Consider the following 17682-nt stretch of genomic DNA (forward strand, 5'->3'; position numbering starts at 1 on the left):
TCGAAAGTTTCCTTTTTTTTGAAGAAGCTAATGCTTATAAATAAAAACCTGAATCTCCATGACATCACTCATTCTCTCATCTTCCTTGAGATATCAATATTCATTCTCATTCTCTCTTCTTCTTCTTCTTCTTCGGTACCATAACAAAATAATTCTTCATCTTTCATTCTCTTGTCTTTTCTAAACACAACTATCGTTTTTGATCGGATTCTCTCGTCTTTTCAGAGATTGAAGTAAGCCGATGATCTATGCAACGATTTCATCCGTAGGATTGATCGGAGGAAAACATCTTGTTTCGTGATTGATCTCTATCCTCTGTCTTCTGTCAATCGGGTCTACCCTAATTTCACCGTTCTTGTTGATCCATTCTCATGAGATTACGAAGAAAAAACAAAGCGGCAAAGAAGATTATGGAGACAGGGAGGGTTAGTGAAGGCGACGACCAGTGCAGTAGCAGTGAAGAAGGACTTGGCAATTGAACAGAGCAGGTTCAATGGACTTGGTAATGAAGACGAGGGCGATAGTTTGAGTTTCAACAATGTCACGATCAACAACTACAGAACAGAGCAGTGACGAACAACTTGGCAATGGGCTTTTCTTGTGATGGCCCAAACAAAGTCCAATCAGGTATAATACTTTCTTTACTTCTTTATTTATTTTTTCAAACAAAAAGTTTGATATTTTTTTCCTTTTAAACATTTTTTTTTTTTTGGTAAGTGTTAAATTTTTAAATTTTGTGTAAACTAATTGGATACAACCTCTAAACCCCTAAGAAGTGTTATAAGTTCAATATGGTTTACACATAATTAAATTTTTAACACTTATTTTTTTAAAATATTTTGTTTTTTTTTTTGTTTTTTTAGAAGTGTTAAATTTTTTAATTTTGTGTAAACCAATTGGATACAACATCCAAACCCCTAAGAGGTGTTCTAGGTTCAATATGGTTTACACATAATTAAATTTTTAATACTTGTTTTCTTTAAATGTTTTTTTTGTTATCTTTTTTATAAGTGTTAAGTTTTATAATTTTGTGTAAACTAATTGGATATAACATCCAAATGTTGAGAATCTCAAGACAATGAGATTAATGCTCTTAGAGAGCTTATTAACATAGAAATATGAAACTGAAAATGAGATAGCTCATATGGAGCTTTATTCAAATGTAAAAAACAGAGAAAGGGAAAGACTTTAGGTTGTCTTCAAGAACAAAATAGGTTTTGATTTGATATCATAAATGGAAAGAGGAGAATTGCTCAATGTGGCAACTCTCTAGGTTAATCACATTGTTCTTCATTACATGACTATTTATATAAGAGACTACTTGCTTAGATAACCTAATTACATGGGCTTGTGGATTTCTCATGAGACTCTTCTTGGGCTTCTTATGGACTCTCTAATACCAAACCCTTAAGAGGTGTTCTAAGTTCAATATGGTTTACACATAATTAAGTTTAAACACTTGTTTTTTTGTTAGAAAAGTTTTAAATTTTAAGTTTATATATTACTATTAAAACTTTAAGGTTTACTATTTTTCAAATAATTTTTTGGATATATTTTTTTTGATTAGTGTTAAACTTTTAAATTTTGTGTAAACTAATTGTATATAACTTGTAAGTAATGATTGTAACTTGTAACTTGTAAGGTTTATATATATGCTAGTATATATTTGTTATTGTGTCTAAGTGAAATAATTTTTTGAGCTGCATGATTTATGTTTAGGCGTGGCTGAAATTAATTTGAGATGTATAAAAGTCATTAACTAATGCTAATTATTCTAATTTAAATGCTGACATGTAAAGGATACGTCGTGGTCCAACACGGCGGTTGGTGCCTACAGACTACAGAGAAAGACGGGCGGGCCAATTGATAAAAAGCCCAATTAACTAATGAGCTGGTTTAGGGTTGAGCAGCGAGACCCATTTGAACTGAAATATTGATTTCGATTATTTTTGTTTTGCAGTTGTGGATCCCAGCCTGTGATCGGTGATTAGAAAAGAACAAAACCTTAGTTAATAAACATTAAAGTGATTCTTTCCATTTGTTAGAGAATCATTACGCTTCCACACGTGCATTTTATATCATAATGATAATTAGAACAATCTGACAAAAAAATACTAAGATTAGTTAAATAATTGACTTGTTATGTTATTACAAAAATATGAGTTAGAAATCTGGTGGAATGGCACTGAATTTTAAGATAGCACCTGTCACGTCGAATATTTCGATCATGCAAGAATACATGCGCCGTTATTAACGCTGTTAAATATGTGTATATATGCTATGATATACTCCATCCGTTTCACAATAAGTGTCATTTTAAGGTTTTAATTTCGTTTCACAAAAAGTGTCATTTTGTGTTTTCAATGCAGTTTTAAAGACTAATTCTCTTTTTTAACCTCACTATTTTAGTGTATTAATTAGAGAGAGGGTATTATTTAGTGTATTAATAAGGGGTAGAAATGAAATTTGTTTACTTTTTTTAATTTGTGTGAAAAATGCTAGAATGACACTCTTTGTGAAACAGAGGGAATAGTAAGTAGACTAATATTTTTTTTCTTTGCTTGGTTCTTTATCAAAGTACTTGGATTAATGAGATCGAATATTGATAAACTAGTATTCCCTCTTTTTTTAAATATAGGATGCCTTGGTTAAAAACACAAAGTTTAAGAAACTAATTAATTTTTTTTGTTTCTATTATTTTTACATTGAAATCATAATTTAATATTTACTTAAAGAAAGTTTGGCCAATAAAAAAGTTTACTGCAGAATATATATAATCATAAAATTGTATGAATTTAATTTTTACATGGAAACTTAAATTTTTTTTTCAAAATATATTATATTGTGAAACAAGATAAAATAACTAAAACATCATATAATATGAAATAGAGAAAGTACTAAGTACTAAGTAGATCGAGTGGGAGTTGGCGAGATGTTTTAATAAACGAGTACGAGTATGAGATCGAGTATGCAAATTACTAGTGAGATATTTTTTAAGGTGCTAGTGCTACTTTATATAATAATAAATGTTTTTATACGAACACCGGTTATAAATGAAGTAAGTTACTCTAAGCTGGCATTTCATGTGTTTATTAGATTGTACCGTGGCCGGTAAAATTAGCTAGTTGTTAATTTGTTATCAATAGTTATATATACATGTTCATTTATTTTATGTTTTATTAATAGACTGTGAGATGATATGAGTAGAGGGAAAAAAATCCAATAATTATGTATATTAGTATATAAATCTAGAAATGGTAGATAAACTATTTTAAATGGGTCACCCAACGTGAATGAGTTTCCTTTTCGATTTAATTGTCCTCGTTGTGTTGGCATAAAAGTCGGTGCTAAAGAAAGCCCCAAATTATTTAACTTGAAAACGAAAGTTGGTCCACTTCTATATTCATCTTCTGAGATGAAATTAATACTCAAATCATTTTCATAAAAAAACTCAAATTATTATTATTATTATTTGTTAAAAAAAAATCTCAAATTATTAAAAAGTATTAATTCATTCGTGTTTTTTTCTATATATCAGTCTTTTAGTCAGCTTGGCAAATATTGCATTCATCTATATATGTACACAAACGTCTACGTAGAGAAAACATTGTACATTCACATTCGTGATCTCATCTATCTTTAGATGGCTAAAAAATCTCAGATAGAATATCACACTTACCCAAAATATAATATTTTTTCGTACGAAATCTTATTACTAGCACATGACGTGTGTGAGAAAAAGTACAGTAGACATTCAAAGGTGTTAATGTTAAAATTAACAATTGGGAGGTATGACCGTCTGAGCCACTCCATCTTCTTCTTCAGTTCTTCTAACGTCAATTATAAATTATACGTAGCGTCACTAAATATTGGAAATATTAGAGAACAATTATAAGTTTGAAATATAAAATCAAACTCATGACTGATTTACTACCCCAACCGTTTATAGTACGAAGCAAACTTAAAAGAGAATGACATGGGTATGACTTTGCCCCTTTTTTCTTAATTAATTCTTTGTAGTACTCTAAAGTCATAAGTTTCTAATCAGTATTAATAGCAGTAATTAATGGATACATTTAACCATACAAAAAAAAAAAATCAATAAGAAAAGTAGACAGGGTGGCATCATAATTTATGGGGACAGCTGTCGTGGTTATTCATTTATGACCACTAACATGCAATGGCAAGGATGCTCATTTTAGTCATATACTTGTTAGATTCCATCTTCTACAAAATTTACTCATTCAATACTTCTGATTTTTCTTCTTCTTCGTAATTTAATAGATTCTGCATATAGTTTTGTATTTATTTTCTAATACTAGATGCCAGTGATCGGTTGTCATTATTCTGATTTATTTTTCTATGAAATCATTATAAAACTATTTTTAACTTGTTGACAATTATAGGTGTTAGTTATTATTAAAAACTTCAGGTCGATAGTTATTTCGGGCTATATAAAAAATGTACGATTTCTCGTATGGGAGTGATTGCAACATATTTATTGGTATTTTATGACCCCATGTTAACTCTTATGTAGTAATTTTCCCCACTTAATAAATTGTTTATATGATCTCATAGGCATTAATTGCATGGTTTCCAACTTATTTTTCTTCTATATGTTTTTTATTTCACATATGAAAACACTAATTTGCAATATCTGCGAATCATTTTCATTTTAGAGTATAGAGTATAAACCTATTGTAGATTCAAATAAACTTCATCATCTATAATTTTTGGGTTTTGTGCAAAAAATACATTCAAATCGCCAATTTTTACAACTTTATCTACCACCTCTAAAAATATAGAATAAACCTATGAAGTCTAAAATAATAGGTAATATAGTCTTTATACATATATTGTAAACGATTTTTCGATCACGTACATTTGATTTTAATATTTTAAAGGTATAAATGAATTCCTCGTCTCGAGGGCGTCGATTTGATATATTTTTTATCAAAATTTTTAAAACTTAACAATTGCGAAAAAAGTCTATATTGCCTATTATTTTAGATTCATAGGATTATTTTGTGTTTTTTGGAAGTAAATGGTAAAGTTGCAAAAATTGGCCACTTTGAATTTTTTTTTCTTGCACAAAACCCATAATTTTTCTACCCTAATGATCTTCCTAGTTTACTTTTTTTTTTTTTTTTTCTTAATGATTCTCACAATTTTATTTTATTTATTGAAGTACTTAGTTTGGTTATCGGCTTATCGCATTATATTATTGTGAGGTCTGATTAAAGACTAAAATATAGACATGCAAAGAGACTATGAAGTATGAACTACTGTAATAACACTGCAAGAAAAACATTGCCATAAATATGAAAACAGAAGACATTGACAGATACTAATAAAAAATAATACTATGTCTCTAAATTCATATTCAGATCTTAACGAAAGTCTTGTGGTTGTGGAGTAAAAACTGGGTTTTACACTTCACTTGCGTCTGAATACCCGGGGAAAAAAATGTCGGTTTCACTTGCTAATTTTCTTGGAAAGTTACAAAGTCTTTCCCTTTTCAGGTTTTGAAGTCACACTAACATAAAGAGTAGAAGAAAAAAAAAGGCTTGGAGCTTTATTTTTGCTTTTTTCTTAATTTCTTCTAGAAAACATGATCCTGAGCTTCCGAGCAAAATTCTTTTAAAGAGAGTGATAGAAAATGATGGCTCTGATGAATTGTGCATATTCATCTTCTTCTTCGTCTTCTTCTTCTTCCTCTCCCACTTCTTCCTCTTCATATTCTCCGAGGTAAGTGATTTCAATTGCGTACGAGACTAATCAATCTTTGAATCAAAGTTAATTGAAACTTTCTCTGTTCTTACTTGCTTGTAGGAACAGAGAGAACATGGTTTTGCAGAGTGTAGTTGATGTGTCACCTTCAAGTTTCTCTTCCGACAGAAAATCTGTACGGTTTCGAAATCATTTCATTTTTCTCCTTTCTTTCCAGAAAAAGCAAAACTTTTACTGTTAAAATAATAAGAAAAAAACTCTGCCTATTTTTTTTCTCTCCTTCTTCTGGGTTTTATATGGTTTTTTGATGCAACTTTTCATTAACAAGAAAGCTGTTTCTAATTTCCTTACAGATTTTACCAATTGAGAAGACTTTAATAACTCACCAAAATTCCAGTCTCTGCTTGATCCCAAAGGTTCCCTTTATAGCTCAGTAATCAACTCTTTAATCTTACAGCTTTCTTGTTTTGCTATGTCTTGAATCTTGATTTTTTTTTTTTATGCAGAAGTCTTCAGAAGAGTTGAAGAAGGAAATTGCATCAATTGAGATAGAGATTCTACACATGGAACGATATCTCTTATCTCTTTACAGGAAATCTTTTGAACAGCAACTTCCTAATTCCTACTCTAAACTCTCTGCTACTACTACTAACTTTCCTCGTTCTGTGACTACTTCACGAACATCACTAACTCATCACTATCAAGCTTACCAAAAACCAATTTCATATCCTCGGAGTTTCAACACTAGTTTAAAAGCCTTATCTTCAAGGGTAAATTTAACTCTACTCAAGTGTTTATTTTAAAGAAATCAGTCAGGAAGGAAACAAATAAGTGACTTGTTTATGTGTGGGTTTTTTTTTTTCAGGAAGGGACTAGAGTAGTTTCTGGTAATCACAGTCTTGGAGAGCTTCTAGGATCATCTCATATAGTTGATCATAGTAACCTCATAAACCCGAATAAACTCTCTGAAGATATCATGAGATGCATCTCTTCTGTGTATTGTACACTTTCAAGAGGATCAACGAGTACCAATTCCACTTGTTTCCCTGCTTCTCCGGTTTCGTCATTGTCGAATGCCTCGACCATTTTCTCTTCCAAATCCAATTACTATGACGATAAATGGAGCTTGAATTGCGCGAGTGAGGATCATTTTCTGAATCACTTTCAAGATCAAGGCAATGTTTTGCCTTGTGGTGTTGTTGTGATAGAGGCTCTTAGAGTACATTTAGACGATGCTAGTTTCGGTTACGCTGCTCTTATGCTGCAAAACTTCAGGTAAATTTGGAGGTAAACAATCTACATATATATATAACTGAATTGATCTTTATTTGTATTTTGAACAATTTGGTATATATGCAGATCATTGGTTCAAAATCTTGAGAAAGTTGATCCGAGTAGAATGAAACGCGAAGAGAAGCTCGCGTTTTGGATAAACATTCACAATGCTCTTGTGATGCATGTAAGTAATAAACTAGCTCTTTCTTTACTATCTTAATTTCCTTGGTATTAATCTTTTCATGCCATCATCTTCTTCTTTCAAGGCTTACTTAGCTTATGGAACTCACAACCGCGCAAGAAACACATCGGTTTTGAAGGTTAAATCTCTATTAGCCATAAAACATTTAGTAGAGCAACATTTATTTGATGTTTTTACTAAGCAATTCTCTTTCATATAACCACAGGCAGCTTATGATATTGGAGGCTATAGAATAAACCCGTTTATCATCCAAAGCTCAATCTTAGGAATCAGACCTCATTACATATCACCATCACCTGTAAACCATTTCATATTTCTTTCCTTTTTGCTTCACTTTCACTTTTCACCACATAGTAAATGCGTAATTTACATTTTGCAGTTACTCCAAACTCTGTTTTCGCCTTCAAGAAAGTCGAAAGCTTGCAGTGTTAGACACGTTTACGCATTGGAATACCCCGAGGCTTTAGCTCATTTCGCTATTTCTTCAGGAGCATTCACAGATCCTATGGTAACAATTAGAAACCATTTCAACTCTAAATGATTTCAGTTATATACCATCCTATATTAGATTTAACTGTAGAAGATTATTGGTTAGGTTCGAGTTTACACGGCGGATAGAATCTTCCGGGATCTAAGACAAGCAAAACAAGAGTATATCAGAAGTAATGTTCGTGTTTACAAAGGGACAAAGATTTTGTTGCCAAAGATCTTTCAGCATTATGTTAAAGACATGTCAATGGATGTGTCTAAGCTCATGGAAGCAACAGCTCAGTGTTTACCAGAAGATGCGAGGAAAATTGCTGAGAAATGTTTGAAGGAGAAGAAGAGTAAGAATTTTGAATGGTTACCGGAAAATTTGAGTTTCCGGTATGTCATCGCCGGAGAATTGGTTGGAGCAAGAAATAAGACGTGAAGGTTACAATAAAAGTTGTTCTTTTTGCCTTCTCATGTGATTAAATAATTTGATTACAATTAGTGTTCAATTTCAGTTTTCTTTTTCGAGTGAGAAATTGTAAAACCAGTGTTTGTATGTATAATCTTAATAAACCGAGAACTAATTAATGTTTTTAAACCGTGTAAGGAAAATAACTGAGAGAAAACCGATCGATCAAACCGGGTCTTTAAGCGTGGATACTTGGGCCTAAATAATAATCATTCCAGGGTTTAATAAGTAATGAAGAAAACTTCAGGACGTAATTTTGATTTTGATAATAATACAAGGGTCTATTAAAAAATTGCTAGCTTGGTTTTTGTATCTTGACGCCGAGGATTTGTTTTCCGGCGAGAGGAAAGTTAGGGTTTTGAGTAGAGAGAGATAGAGTAAACAAGAAGGAAGAAATCCACATGTTTAATCTGTCCGTTCTTACTTATTTTCACTTAAGATTGAAAATTATTCTTTCCTGGTTTCCAAATCTTCGATCTTTCACTCTAAATTCGCCCTAAAATATTGAGGAAGACGACGGTGGGGGATGGAATTGGATCAACTTAAGAAGTCTGTAGAGGAGAACCCAGATGACTCTTCTCTACAATTCGAACTCGTATTTTGTTTTCTGATCATGAATTTAGTTCCTTTTTTATGGGTTCTCTTTGTATCTTCTGCTAATGGGGAAAATATTGGAACTTTGATTTGATTGCAGGGTTTGCATCTATGGGATAATGGTGGAGATTCAGAGAAAGCGGCGGAGCACTTTGTGTTGTCGGCGAAGTTAAACCCGAATAATGCGGCGGCGTTTAAGTATTTAGGGCATTACTACTCGCGTGTGACGCTTGATCTTAATCGAGCTGCTAAGTGTTACCAAAGAGCAGTGTTGATAAACCCTAATGATTCTGATTCTGGAGAAGCTTTGTGCGATTTATTTGATAGACAAGGGAAAGAGATTTTGGAAATTGCGGTTTGTCGTGACGCTTCTGAGAAGTCTCCAAAGGCTTTCTGGGCCTTTTGCAGATTGGGTTATATTCAGGTTTTGTTCAATTGGCCTTCTCTGTTTCTGCAATCTGTCTTTATTGTCTTGCTCTGGCTGATCTATGGTTATGCATTCTATCACAGCTTCATCAGAAGAAGTGGTCTGAAGCTGTTCAAAGCCTTCAACATGCAATTAGAGGTTATCCTACCGTGTCTGACTTGTGGGAAGTAATTGTCTTTTTCCTTTCTTCCTCTAGTTATTAAAATTTTGTTACATTGATTCTCTTAACGAATTTGACAAGAATTCTTTTTGTCTGTCTGTCATTGCAGGCTCTAGGCCTTGCTTACCAGCGACTTGGAATGTTTACTGCTGCTATCAAGGTCATAATCGCTGTTTCATTTTTTGTAGTTTCCCAGTTTCTTGGAGTGGTTTGGGTTTATTGTTGATTTTTACTGTGATCTTATTTCTCAATGACACAACAGGCGTATGGCCGTGCCATTGAGTTAGATGAGACCAAAATTTTTGCATTAGTGGAGAGTGCAAATATCTTTTTGATGCTTGGTTCATATAGAAAGGTAACCTTTTTATCCGCGTCTATTTAAAATTACCCCTTTGGAAGTCTGTTTGTGTGGCTCCAGAAGTCTCACATAGTATTTGTATAGGGTGTGGAGCTATTTGAGCAAGCACTGAAGATTTCACCTCAGAATATTTCTGTGCTCTATGGTCTTGCTTCTGGATTGCTTAGTTGGTCAAAGGAATGCATAAATTTGGGCGCATTTGGATGGGCAGCTTCACTATTGGAGGTTAATAATACTAAACTCTTCTGATTTTGTCTTGATCTCATCCATATTGAAATTGAATATACCTAAATGATTGAACGATTAATGGAAAATCACTGTAGGATGCCCGTAAAGCTGCAAAAGCAAGCAGTGAACTGGCCAGCAGTATGTCTTGTATATGGAAATTGCATGGAGATATTCAGGTACTTAGGCGGTCCTTGTATTTTAAGTGCAAAGCTCGCTCGTTATCTGGGTATCTAATGTGTTATCCTTGAGCAGCTTACATACGCAAGATGCTTTCCATGGTCTGGTGGAACTGAAAACTCGGAATTCACTTTGAAGACTTTTAGTGATTCAATTCTTTCTTGGAGAAGCATTTGTTACTCAGCTGCATTGTCAGCCAAAGCTTCTTACCAGCGAGCTCTACACTTAGCCCCATGGCAAGCTAATGTTTATACTGACATAGCCATAGCTTGTGATCTTGTTTCAAGTTTAAGCGATGACTCTGATACTTCAAGTTCTTGGTAAGATTATACTAAACGTTATTTGGCATTTTCTTAGTTTTTGATGTGCGCCCTTGTAATCGTCTATTATTCTATCAGGAAGCTACCAGAAAAGATGGCTCTGGGAGCATTATTGCTGGAATGCGAAAACTCGGAGTTCTGGGTTGCTTTGGGTTGTATGTCTGATAATAGTGCTTTGAAACTACATGCTTTGATCCGGGCATTGCATTTGGATGTATCTTTAGCCGTTGCTTGGGCTTTCATGGGCCAGGTATTGTTCCTTAACATTTTTGTCTTTCTGGCTTTGTATTTGATGTCCTGGCTCTATCAAGGCTTGCATTTTGTTTCACATATGTTCATGATTTCAGTTACGGTTTCCCCCTTTTTGATTGTAATTTCGGTTGCTTAAACAGATCTTCAGGGAATCGGATGAAATGAAATTTGCAAAGCAGGCTTTTGATTGTGCTAGAAGCATAGATCCTACACTTGCGCTACCTTGGGCTGGCTCAGCTGATACGTATGCGAGGTAGATCCTTTTTTTGTGAAAAAGAATTTCTCATGTTTACGAACGACAATTTTGCCCACATAGACTAATTAACACCTCAGGGAGTCAACATCAGACGAGGCTTTTGAGAGTTGTTTACGAGCTGCACAGATATCACCTGTAAGTGCTAATTTAATTGTGGTTTACTTACTTGTAAGCGTGATGGCTTTAATTGAGGCGTGAGATAATTCTGTCCAGCTTGCAGAATTCCAAGTTGGTTTGGCATGGCTTGCTTTACTGCAGGGAAATATATCATCTCCGCAGGTATAAACACACACACACACACGTATATATATATATTTATTTTTAATATCTGCACAGGAATTTTATTAATCCAAGTGAGCTTTAAGTAGTTCCCCCTCCTGAAACTGTGTTGCAGATTTTTGCTTGCATTGAGCAGGCAGTGCAGCGCACCCCTTATTACCCTGAATCCCATAACCTCCACGGGCTAGTTTGCGAGGCAAGACATAATTATCACACTGCTATTGCTTCTTATAGGCTAGCACTAGCTGCAATGAGTATTTACCCCGACAATTTAGTAAAATCTCATGCTGGAAAAGTATCGATAAACTTGATCAGGTCACTCAGCAAGGTGAGATGCCCACCCTTCTTTCCGTTAACATGTCTTTTTAACAGCTATTTTGAGATTAGATTTAAATTTAATTCAATAATCAATAGGAATGCAAATATTGTACTCATTTAAAGTTATTTTGCAGGCAGGACGATTCAAAGAATCTGTTATGGAATGCGCTAATTTGAAGTCAAAAGGTTAGACCATTCATCCCCCAGTTTTAAAGACTGGGTTTTCTTGCAACTCGTACTAACTTTTAGTCAAATGCTACTAAATTTACTAATATCTAGTAAAATATATCCAAAAGGTTTGCTTGATGCTGGAGGTTTGCAAATATATGCTTTCTCTCTGTGGAAGACTGGTCAGAATGATTCGGCTCTTTCAGTGATTAGGGATCTGGCTGGTAGGATTTCTACAATGGAAAAAACCTCAATAGCCTTCCCAATCAGCTTCATCTGTAGTCTACTTTATTGTATATCTGGGTTAGATTCTGCTATCACCAGCATCCAGAAAATGCCTAAGGATTTCTTCCAGAGTTCGAAAATCAGCTTTATAGTATCTGCCATCCATTCTCTTGATCTGAGTGATAGACTCCAGTCGATTGTTGCAAGCACTCGTAGCTATATAACATCACAAGAAGAAATAGTTGCAATGCACTATTTGATAGCACTCAGCAAATTGGTGAGCCTTTTGATCGCGGTTATCATGTTGGCCCCTTCGTTTTTTAATGCTGTATTGGTATAGACTCTGGATTAAAATGACAACACTCTGGATATTGCAGCTGAAAACTGGAGCAGGAGATTTTCTTGGATTTGAGAAGGGGATTGCCCACCTCAGAAAAGCTATTCATATGTATCCTCATAGTAATTTGATAAGGTGGGTTTTGATCACGCGCGCTAGGTTTTAATTTTGTAGTGATATGTTGGTATTGTAATCATAACTCGGAAATATAATTTGTTGGAATTAGGAACCTGCTTGGATATATTTTGTTAGCTGGTGAAGGAATGAAAGATGCCTGTACTGCTAGTAGGTGTTGTATCATAAATGTATCTGACTGTGCAAATAAGGAAGGTCTGAAGTCAGCATTGGAGGTCCTTGGTGGAGGATCGGTTGCTTGCAATGTAATTGGCAATACAGCTCCAAGGTTCTCATTTCCGACATGCCATTGTCAGTATCTGAATGCTCCTGTTGTTGTTGTGGAACTGCAAAGGTATTTGAGAATCTTTCTGCATCATTTAGTATTTTTAGAATCTGTATTGGTCCACTATCAAAGTGGTGTCTGATCCTTTTATCATCTACAACTCAATTTTTGACTCTCCCGTGCTTAGAATCTCTGTTGAATGATTGTTTTCCAATTCGCAGATTCTTGCATCAAGAACCTTGGAACAGCGATGTAAGATACTTGCTTATTCTGAATCTCGTGCAGAAGGCCCGTGAGCAGAGATTTCCTCGCCAGCTTTGTAGTGCTATTGAGCGTCTAATCTCTGTGGCACTCTCTGATGAGACATGTTCGAAGGAATGCGAGTATCAAAAGTTCCAGCTTCTGCTTTGTGCTTCTGAAATCAGTTTGCAGAAGGGAAATATAGCAGAGTCCATTGCCCATGCTGGAAAGGCTTCTTCCCTTTCGCTTCCACGTAGCTACCTATTTCTAGGACATTTGCAACTTTGCCGTGCCTATGCAGCAAAAGGGAGTACCAGAAACATGCAAGAGGAATACAGAGCTTGTTTGGAGCTCAAGACTGACTCAAATATTGGTTGGATTTGCCTGAAGCTCATAGAATCTCAGTATGATCTGGAACCTGATGCTAATCTCTTAGAGATGAGTCTACAAGAATGCTCAAGCCAGAAGAAGAATTCATGGAAAGAATGGATGGGTGTATACAGTTTAGCTCGTGGCTTAGATTCTAACGGGAAAAAAGACTTTTCCTCTGCAGAGGAATTCCTTGCACAAGCTTGTTCGTTGTTAAATTCAGAGAGCTGTCTACTTCTTTGCCATGGTGCTGTCTGCATGGAGCTGGCTAGACAGTCTAATGACTCGCAGTTCCTCTCACTAGCTGTAAAGAGTCTTAGCAAAGTTCAAGCGAGTTCGTTGATTCCTTTGCCTATCGTGTATACATTATTAGCTCAAGCACATGGAAGTCTTGGCTCTAAAGAGAAATGGGAGAAAAACCTTCGTCTCGAATGGTTCTGCTGGCCACCAGGTTTGACTGCAATTGTTCTAATCTTTTCTTCTTTTTCACCAAACTTTGCGCACAACTGAAACTGTTGTTTAATTGTTGGACAGAAATGAGACCTGCAGAGGTTTACTTCCAGATGCACATACTCGCAAGACAATCAGAAGACAGACCGGAAACCGCTTCAGGGATTGAAAACTATCAAAGCCCAGAGAAATGGGTGGTTAGGGCGATTCACACTGATCCTTCTTGTCTGAGATATTGGAAGGTCTTGGATAAGCTTGTTCAACATCCCATGAGCTGAGAACCAAAAATTAAGATCCAATTCCGGAACAGAGAAGAGCCGAGAGCAGAACAGTTGGTGTTCTGTGTTTTTCCTTCCATGTAGTTTTTGTCTAACATGTAGTTTTTGTGTAACACCAAATAGAAACACAATGGAATAGGATTCATCATGTACATTGAAACTGAAACAAGAAGATGCAGTTTTTTTTTAATGAACTATGATTTTGGATAATAGTATAAAACATGTTTTTGGATATTGCTTGCAAAGCCTTATTTACACAGCAATCAAACAAAAACTATACAGACGAAACAACAAAGCTTAGCGCATCATGAGAGCAAACTCGTCAAAGCTTAGAACTCCATCAGCATTGAGATCAAAAGCTTGAATCATAACTTTGCAATCGTCAGTGGTTCTCGACTCACCAAGCTTCAATAGCATCATCTTCAAGCTTCCCGGGGTAATGCAATCTTCCCCATCAGCAATATACATTCTAAAAGCTTCCATAATCTTCCTCTTCTTCTCTTCCTCAGTGAATTCATCATTCCCTTTGATAAGCTGAGCAAACTCATGAAAATCCAACATGCCATCACCGTCTATATCAGACAGTTTAACCGCAGCCTCGGCTTCTTCATCAGACATTTGCTCTCCCAATGTCTTGAAACTCTTCTTAAGCTCCTCTGCAGAGATTCTACCATCTCTGTTTGCATCCATGTAAGCAAACACAGCCTCTAAGTCTCTGTTCTTGTCCTCCAAGAATTTCATGAAAGATGAAGATAACTGACGTTGAGTATTCTTCATTTTGAGAAAAAAAGATTGTTTACAAGGTATTTTTATGTTACAAGTATTGTTCTTTCTTTTTGATTTAGGATTTGAATGAGAAATGGTATAAAGTGTTTCTCTCTCTATATATAGGTGTGTTTCAAGACGAGAATAGGAATAAAAAAATAGAAATTGAAACGAATCAAACGTGTGAGACTCAGATCTAGAAAAAAAAAACAAATATTTTTAGCTAGTCTTTAGATCTAGAAGACATTGTATTATTAATAGTCTTGTAGAGATCTAGGAACGGAAATATTAGTATATTGGTTCGTTACAGGTCTCATCTCCATGTTTAAAACACGTTTCTTTCTTCTTCTTTCTTAAATATAGGAAGATGGATTGAGAAATGGTATTTTGGTAAATATAAAATATTTGACGACTTCCATTTAATTTGTTGAAGATTATAAATCAATACTGTTTAGTGAAATCAACTTCTTAGAATTTAAAACAATGATAACTTGATCTACTAACCATCGATTTTCTTTTATTATTATTATCGATTTCTTCACAACCTAGGTTTCATAGCATATAAGTCCATAATGCATGCCTCAAACTTGTTATGGCTCCTATAATTTTTCCAACTTGGGTTGATTCAAAATAAGTGATAAGTGTTAGGAATCCTACATCCTAAGATGAGGTCAAATAGTGAGATTCAATTCATTTACACAATATGGAAAAGATCGCCGACAATTTGTCGATCGGTAACTTAGTTTGAGATGGATCAATAAAAGCCAACATTTCATCTTGAAAAAAAGTGTTAACAATAATAAGCTCTTTATTGGTTGGATAAAGAGTTTGATTTGTAGGACGAAAACTTATTAGATACCTTAATTGTTACCGTTATATGAATATCTTACACTAAAGCTCATTTTGAATCTTGTTAGATTCCTTTTGTCTTGAATTGTGAGCTCTAGAGAATAATATGACTATGAGCAAGTCATGGTCAAACGTCGATGGACTATTTAGTAGATTGACTCTTTCATGTTAAAAAAACATCCTCTCTAATATAACAAAGTTTCACATATATATGGATCATTAATCAAATAACAATCGTGTTTATTGCATTACATTTCACAAACTATTTAAGTTATATACAACAAGAGATTAAGAACAAGAGAAGAACTGCAACAACAACAATGGAGGCTTAGCGCATCATAAGAGCAAACTCATCAAAGCTTAAAACTCCATCAGCATTGAGATCAAACGCACTAATCATAACTTTGCAGTCATCAGTGGTTCTTGATTCTCCCAGCTTCTTTAGCATCATCTTCAAGCTTCTTGGAGTAATACACTCTTCACCTTCTGAAATATACAGTTTAAACGCTTCTTTGAGCTCTATCTTCTTCTCTTCCTCATCGTCTGCTTTGATTAGCTGAGTAAATTCCTCAAAATCCAACATCCCATCTCCGTCTGTATCAGACAATCTAACCGCAGCTTCGGCTTCTTCGTCAGACAATTGCTCTCCCAATGTCATGAAACTCTTTTGAAGCTCTTCTGCAGAGATTCTACCGTCTTTGTTTGCATCCATGTAATCGAAAACAGCCTCTAAGTCACTGTTCTTGTCCTCACCATTGTTGCTGTTGTGTTGTTGTATCTTTCCGCCTGAATCTTTCCTCTTTGGTGATAGTTTCCGGCAGAATTTCTTGAAAGATGATTGAGGGGTTGAGTATTATTATTCTTCATGAGAAGGAAAAAAAAGTTTTGTAGTTTTTTTGTTTGTATGGTTTTGAAATGGAAAGTGAATGAGAAATGAGGAAAAAAGGTTTGTATGTGTTAATATATAGGCGTGTGGTCAAGTTGTGGTAATGGAATGGGTATTTTCTTGAATCTTGAAATTAAAGTTAAGATCAAGTGTTGTGTATTAGACGTGGGAGATTAGTGTTTAGATATTTTGACTTTTTAAATGATTTTTGTTGTTTAAAACACGCTTTTTCTTCCTTTTTTATTGGATGATTAAGGCCAAGTAATGGGTACAATAAAATTCTGGAGACCACCGGCCACTTGTATTTGACACTTGCACACGAGATATTATTTATCTGTGGGCACTTAGAAGCTTCACTTGCTTCGTCTTTATCTCTCCATTTTTTTGTTTCTATCTACAAAATAATAACAAAGATAAACATGTGTTTGACTATGTGTACTAATATGATTGGTTGGAAATGTAATTAAATCTCCTACAAACCAAGGCACTCGTATGTATGTTTACACATAGAAATAGAAGCCAACGGTTATGAAATTTTAACAAGTGATGATAGCTCACTTGATTTTAGGATTTCTCTCAAAGGAAATGTTAAGTCTTTAATCCCAAATTCGAGTTTTGAGTTGAGAGGTATGATTTACGCTTTAATAATTATTACCAACGGTTAATTCCGGACCGAGTGAGCCAAAGATTTTTTTTAAATTGTTAAAAAAGATAAAATGATTTGAAAGGTTTCTTAATTAGTGGTGGTGTTTTTCTTAGAGATTTGTACAAAAAAATACAGTATGTATTTTCTCATAAGAGTATTGTGAAAATAATCACTTTTTCAGTGCTTTTTCTGTAATCAACTTGTTTTCTTTATTAAGGGTTTTAACGGTCAAAAAAACGGTCGCAGACCAGAGAATTTAAGGCAATGTTTGCTTAATTTAAGACTAAGTCGATAGATTAGTTCTTAAACAAGATACAAGAACGTAACGTAAGCAACGTCGACAATCCAATATCTAATCTGGCCCAATAATATTGACCTGACCCGGTCCAGCAATATTCTAGAAACGAGAAACTCATCAGAGATTTACTTACAAGTGTTTCTAAAAGTTAACGTGTTACTATTTTGTCTTTGTGTTTATCTATACTAATAACTAGAATATTTTTAGTTTTAATAAAAGAACTTTCATTACATTATAAAGGTGAATTAACAG

General features: G+C 34.4%; 4 protein-coding genes across 6 annotated transcripts; 2 read left to right on the forward strand and 2 right to left on the reverse strand.

The window, feature by feature from the left end:
* The first annotated feature begins 5402 nt into the window (after positions 1-5402).
* On the forward strand, positions 5403-8279 carry LOC9323715. 2 transcript variants are annotated; one of them, XM_021034523.1, is made up of 10 exons: positions 5403-5748; positions 5833-5905; positions 6084-6146; positions 6237-6500; positions 6596-7005; positions 7090-7189; positions 7272-7325; positions 7413-7505; positions 7587-7715; positions 7803-8279. In XM_021034523.1, exons 1-10 carry the CDS (start codon positions 5660-5662, stop codon positions 8118-8120), a joined length of 1593 nt encoding a protein of 530 aa, XP_020890182.1. In that variant the 5' UTR covers positions 5403-5659; the 3' UTR covers positions 8121-8279. The 2 variants fall into 2 exon arrangements, with proteins under 2 accessions (XP_020890182.1, XP_020890183.1); XM_021034524.1 differs by having other exon boundaries at positions 6240-6500.
* Positions 8280-8455: 176 nt separating this feature from the next.
* Positions 8456-14198, forward strand: LOC9323716 (tetratricopeptide repeat protein SKI3). 2 transcript variants are annotated; one of them, XM_021034521.1, is made up of 19 exons: positions 8456-8745; positions 8845-9168; positions 9255-9338; positions 9441-9491; positions 9594-9686; positions 9774-9914; positions 10013-10093; positions 10170-10414; positions 10493-10664; positions 10807-10919; positions 11000-11057; positions 11136-11201; positions 11317-11529; positions 11654-11705; positions 11816-12189; positions 12290-12384; positions 12476-12718; positions 12871-13709; positions 13793-14198. In XM_021034521.1, the coding sequence occupies exons 1-19, from the start codon at positions 8677-8679 to the stop codon at positions 13984-13986; spliced, it is 3507 nt and encodes a 1168-aa protein (XP_020890180.1). In that variant the 5' UTR covers positions 8456-8676; the 3' UTR covers positions 13987-14198. The 2 variants fall into 2 exon arrangements, with proteins under 2 accessions (XP_020890180.1, XP_020890181.1); XM_021034522.1 differs by lacking the exons at positions 8456-8745; positions 8845-9168 and having other exon boundaries at positions 9255-9331.
* On the reverse strand, positions 14197-14823 carry LOC9323717 (calcium-binding protein CML39). The gene has a single exon (XM_002889046.2). The coding sequence runs from the start codon at positions 14761-14763 to the stop codon at positions 14284-14286; it is 480 nt and encodes a 159-aa protein (XP_002889092.1). The 5' UTR covers positions 14764-14823; the 3' UTR covers positions 14197-14283.
* Positions 14824-15786: 963 nt separating this feature from the next.
* LOC9325156 (calcium-binding protein CML38) lies at positions 15787-16482 on the reverse strand. Its single transcript, XM_021035023.1, is given in 2 exon segments — positions 15787-16450; positions 16453-16482. Coding segments are annotated over 2 exon segments (537 nt in total). The 5' UTR covers positions 16468-16482; the 3' UTR covers positions 15787-15928.
* Positions 16483-17682: the final 1200 nt, after the last annotated feature.

This window comes from Arabidopsis lyrata (genome assembly GCF_000004255.2).
Source record: "Arabidopsis lyrata subsp. lyrata unplaced genomic scaffold ARALYscaffold_2, whole genome shotgun sequence".
Classification (NCBI taxonomy): Eukaryota; Viridiplantae; Streptophyta; class Magnoliopsida; order Brassicales; family Brassicaceae; genus Arabidopsis; species Arabidopsis lyrata.

Coding starts and splice junctions, on each gene's coding strand:
- LOC9323715 (XM_021034523.1), top strand. CDS start 5,660: ATGATGGCTCTGATGAATTGTGCATATTCATCTTCTTCTTCGTCTTCT. Junction 7,006..7,089: donor CTTATGCTGCAAAACTTCAG/GTAAATTTGGAG, acceptor GTATATATGCAG/ATCATTGGTTCAAAATCTTG. Junction 7,506..7,586: donor ATTACATATCACCATCACCT/GTAAACCATTTC, acceptor TACATTTTGCAG/TTACTCCAAACTCTGTTTTC.
- LOC9323716 (XM_021034521.1), top strand. CDS start 8,677: ATGGAATTGGATCAACTTAAGAAGTCTGTAGAGGAGAACCCAGATGAC. Junction 9,169..9,254: donor GCAGATTGGGTTATATTCAG/GTTTTGTTCAAT, acceptor ATTCTATCACAG/CTTCATCAGAAGAAGTGGTC. Junction 11,530..11,653: donor TGATCAGGTCACTCAGCAAG/GTGAGATGCCCA, acceptor GTTATTTTGCAG/GCAGGACGATTCAAAGAATC.
- LOC9323717 (XM_002889046.2), bottom strand. CDS start 14,763: ATGAAGAATACTCAACGTCAGTTATCTTCATCTTTCATGAAATTCTTG.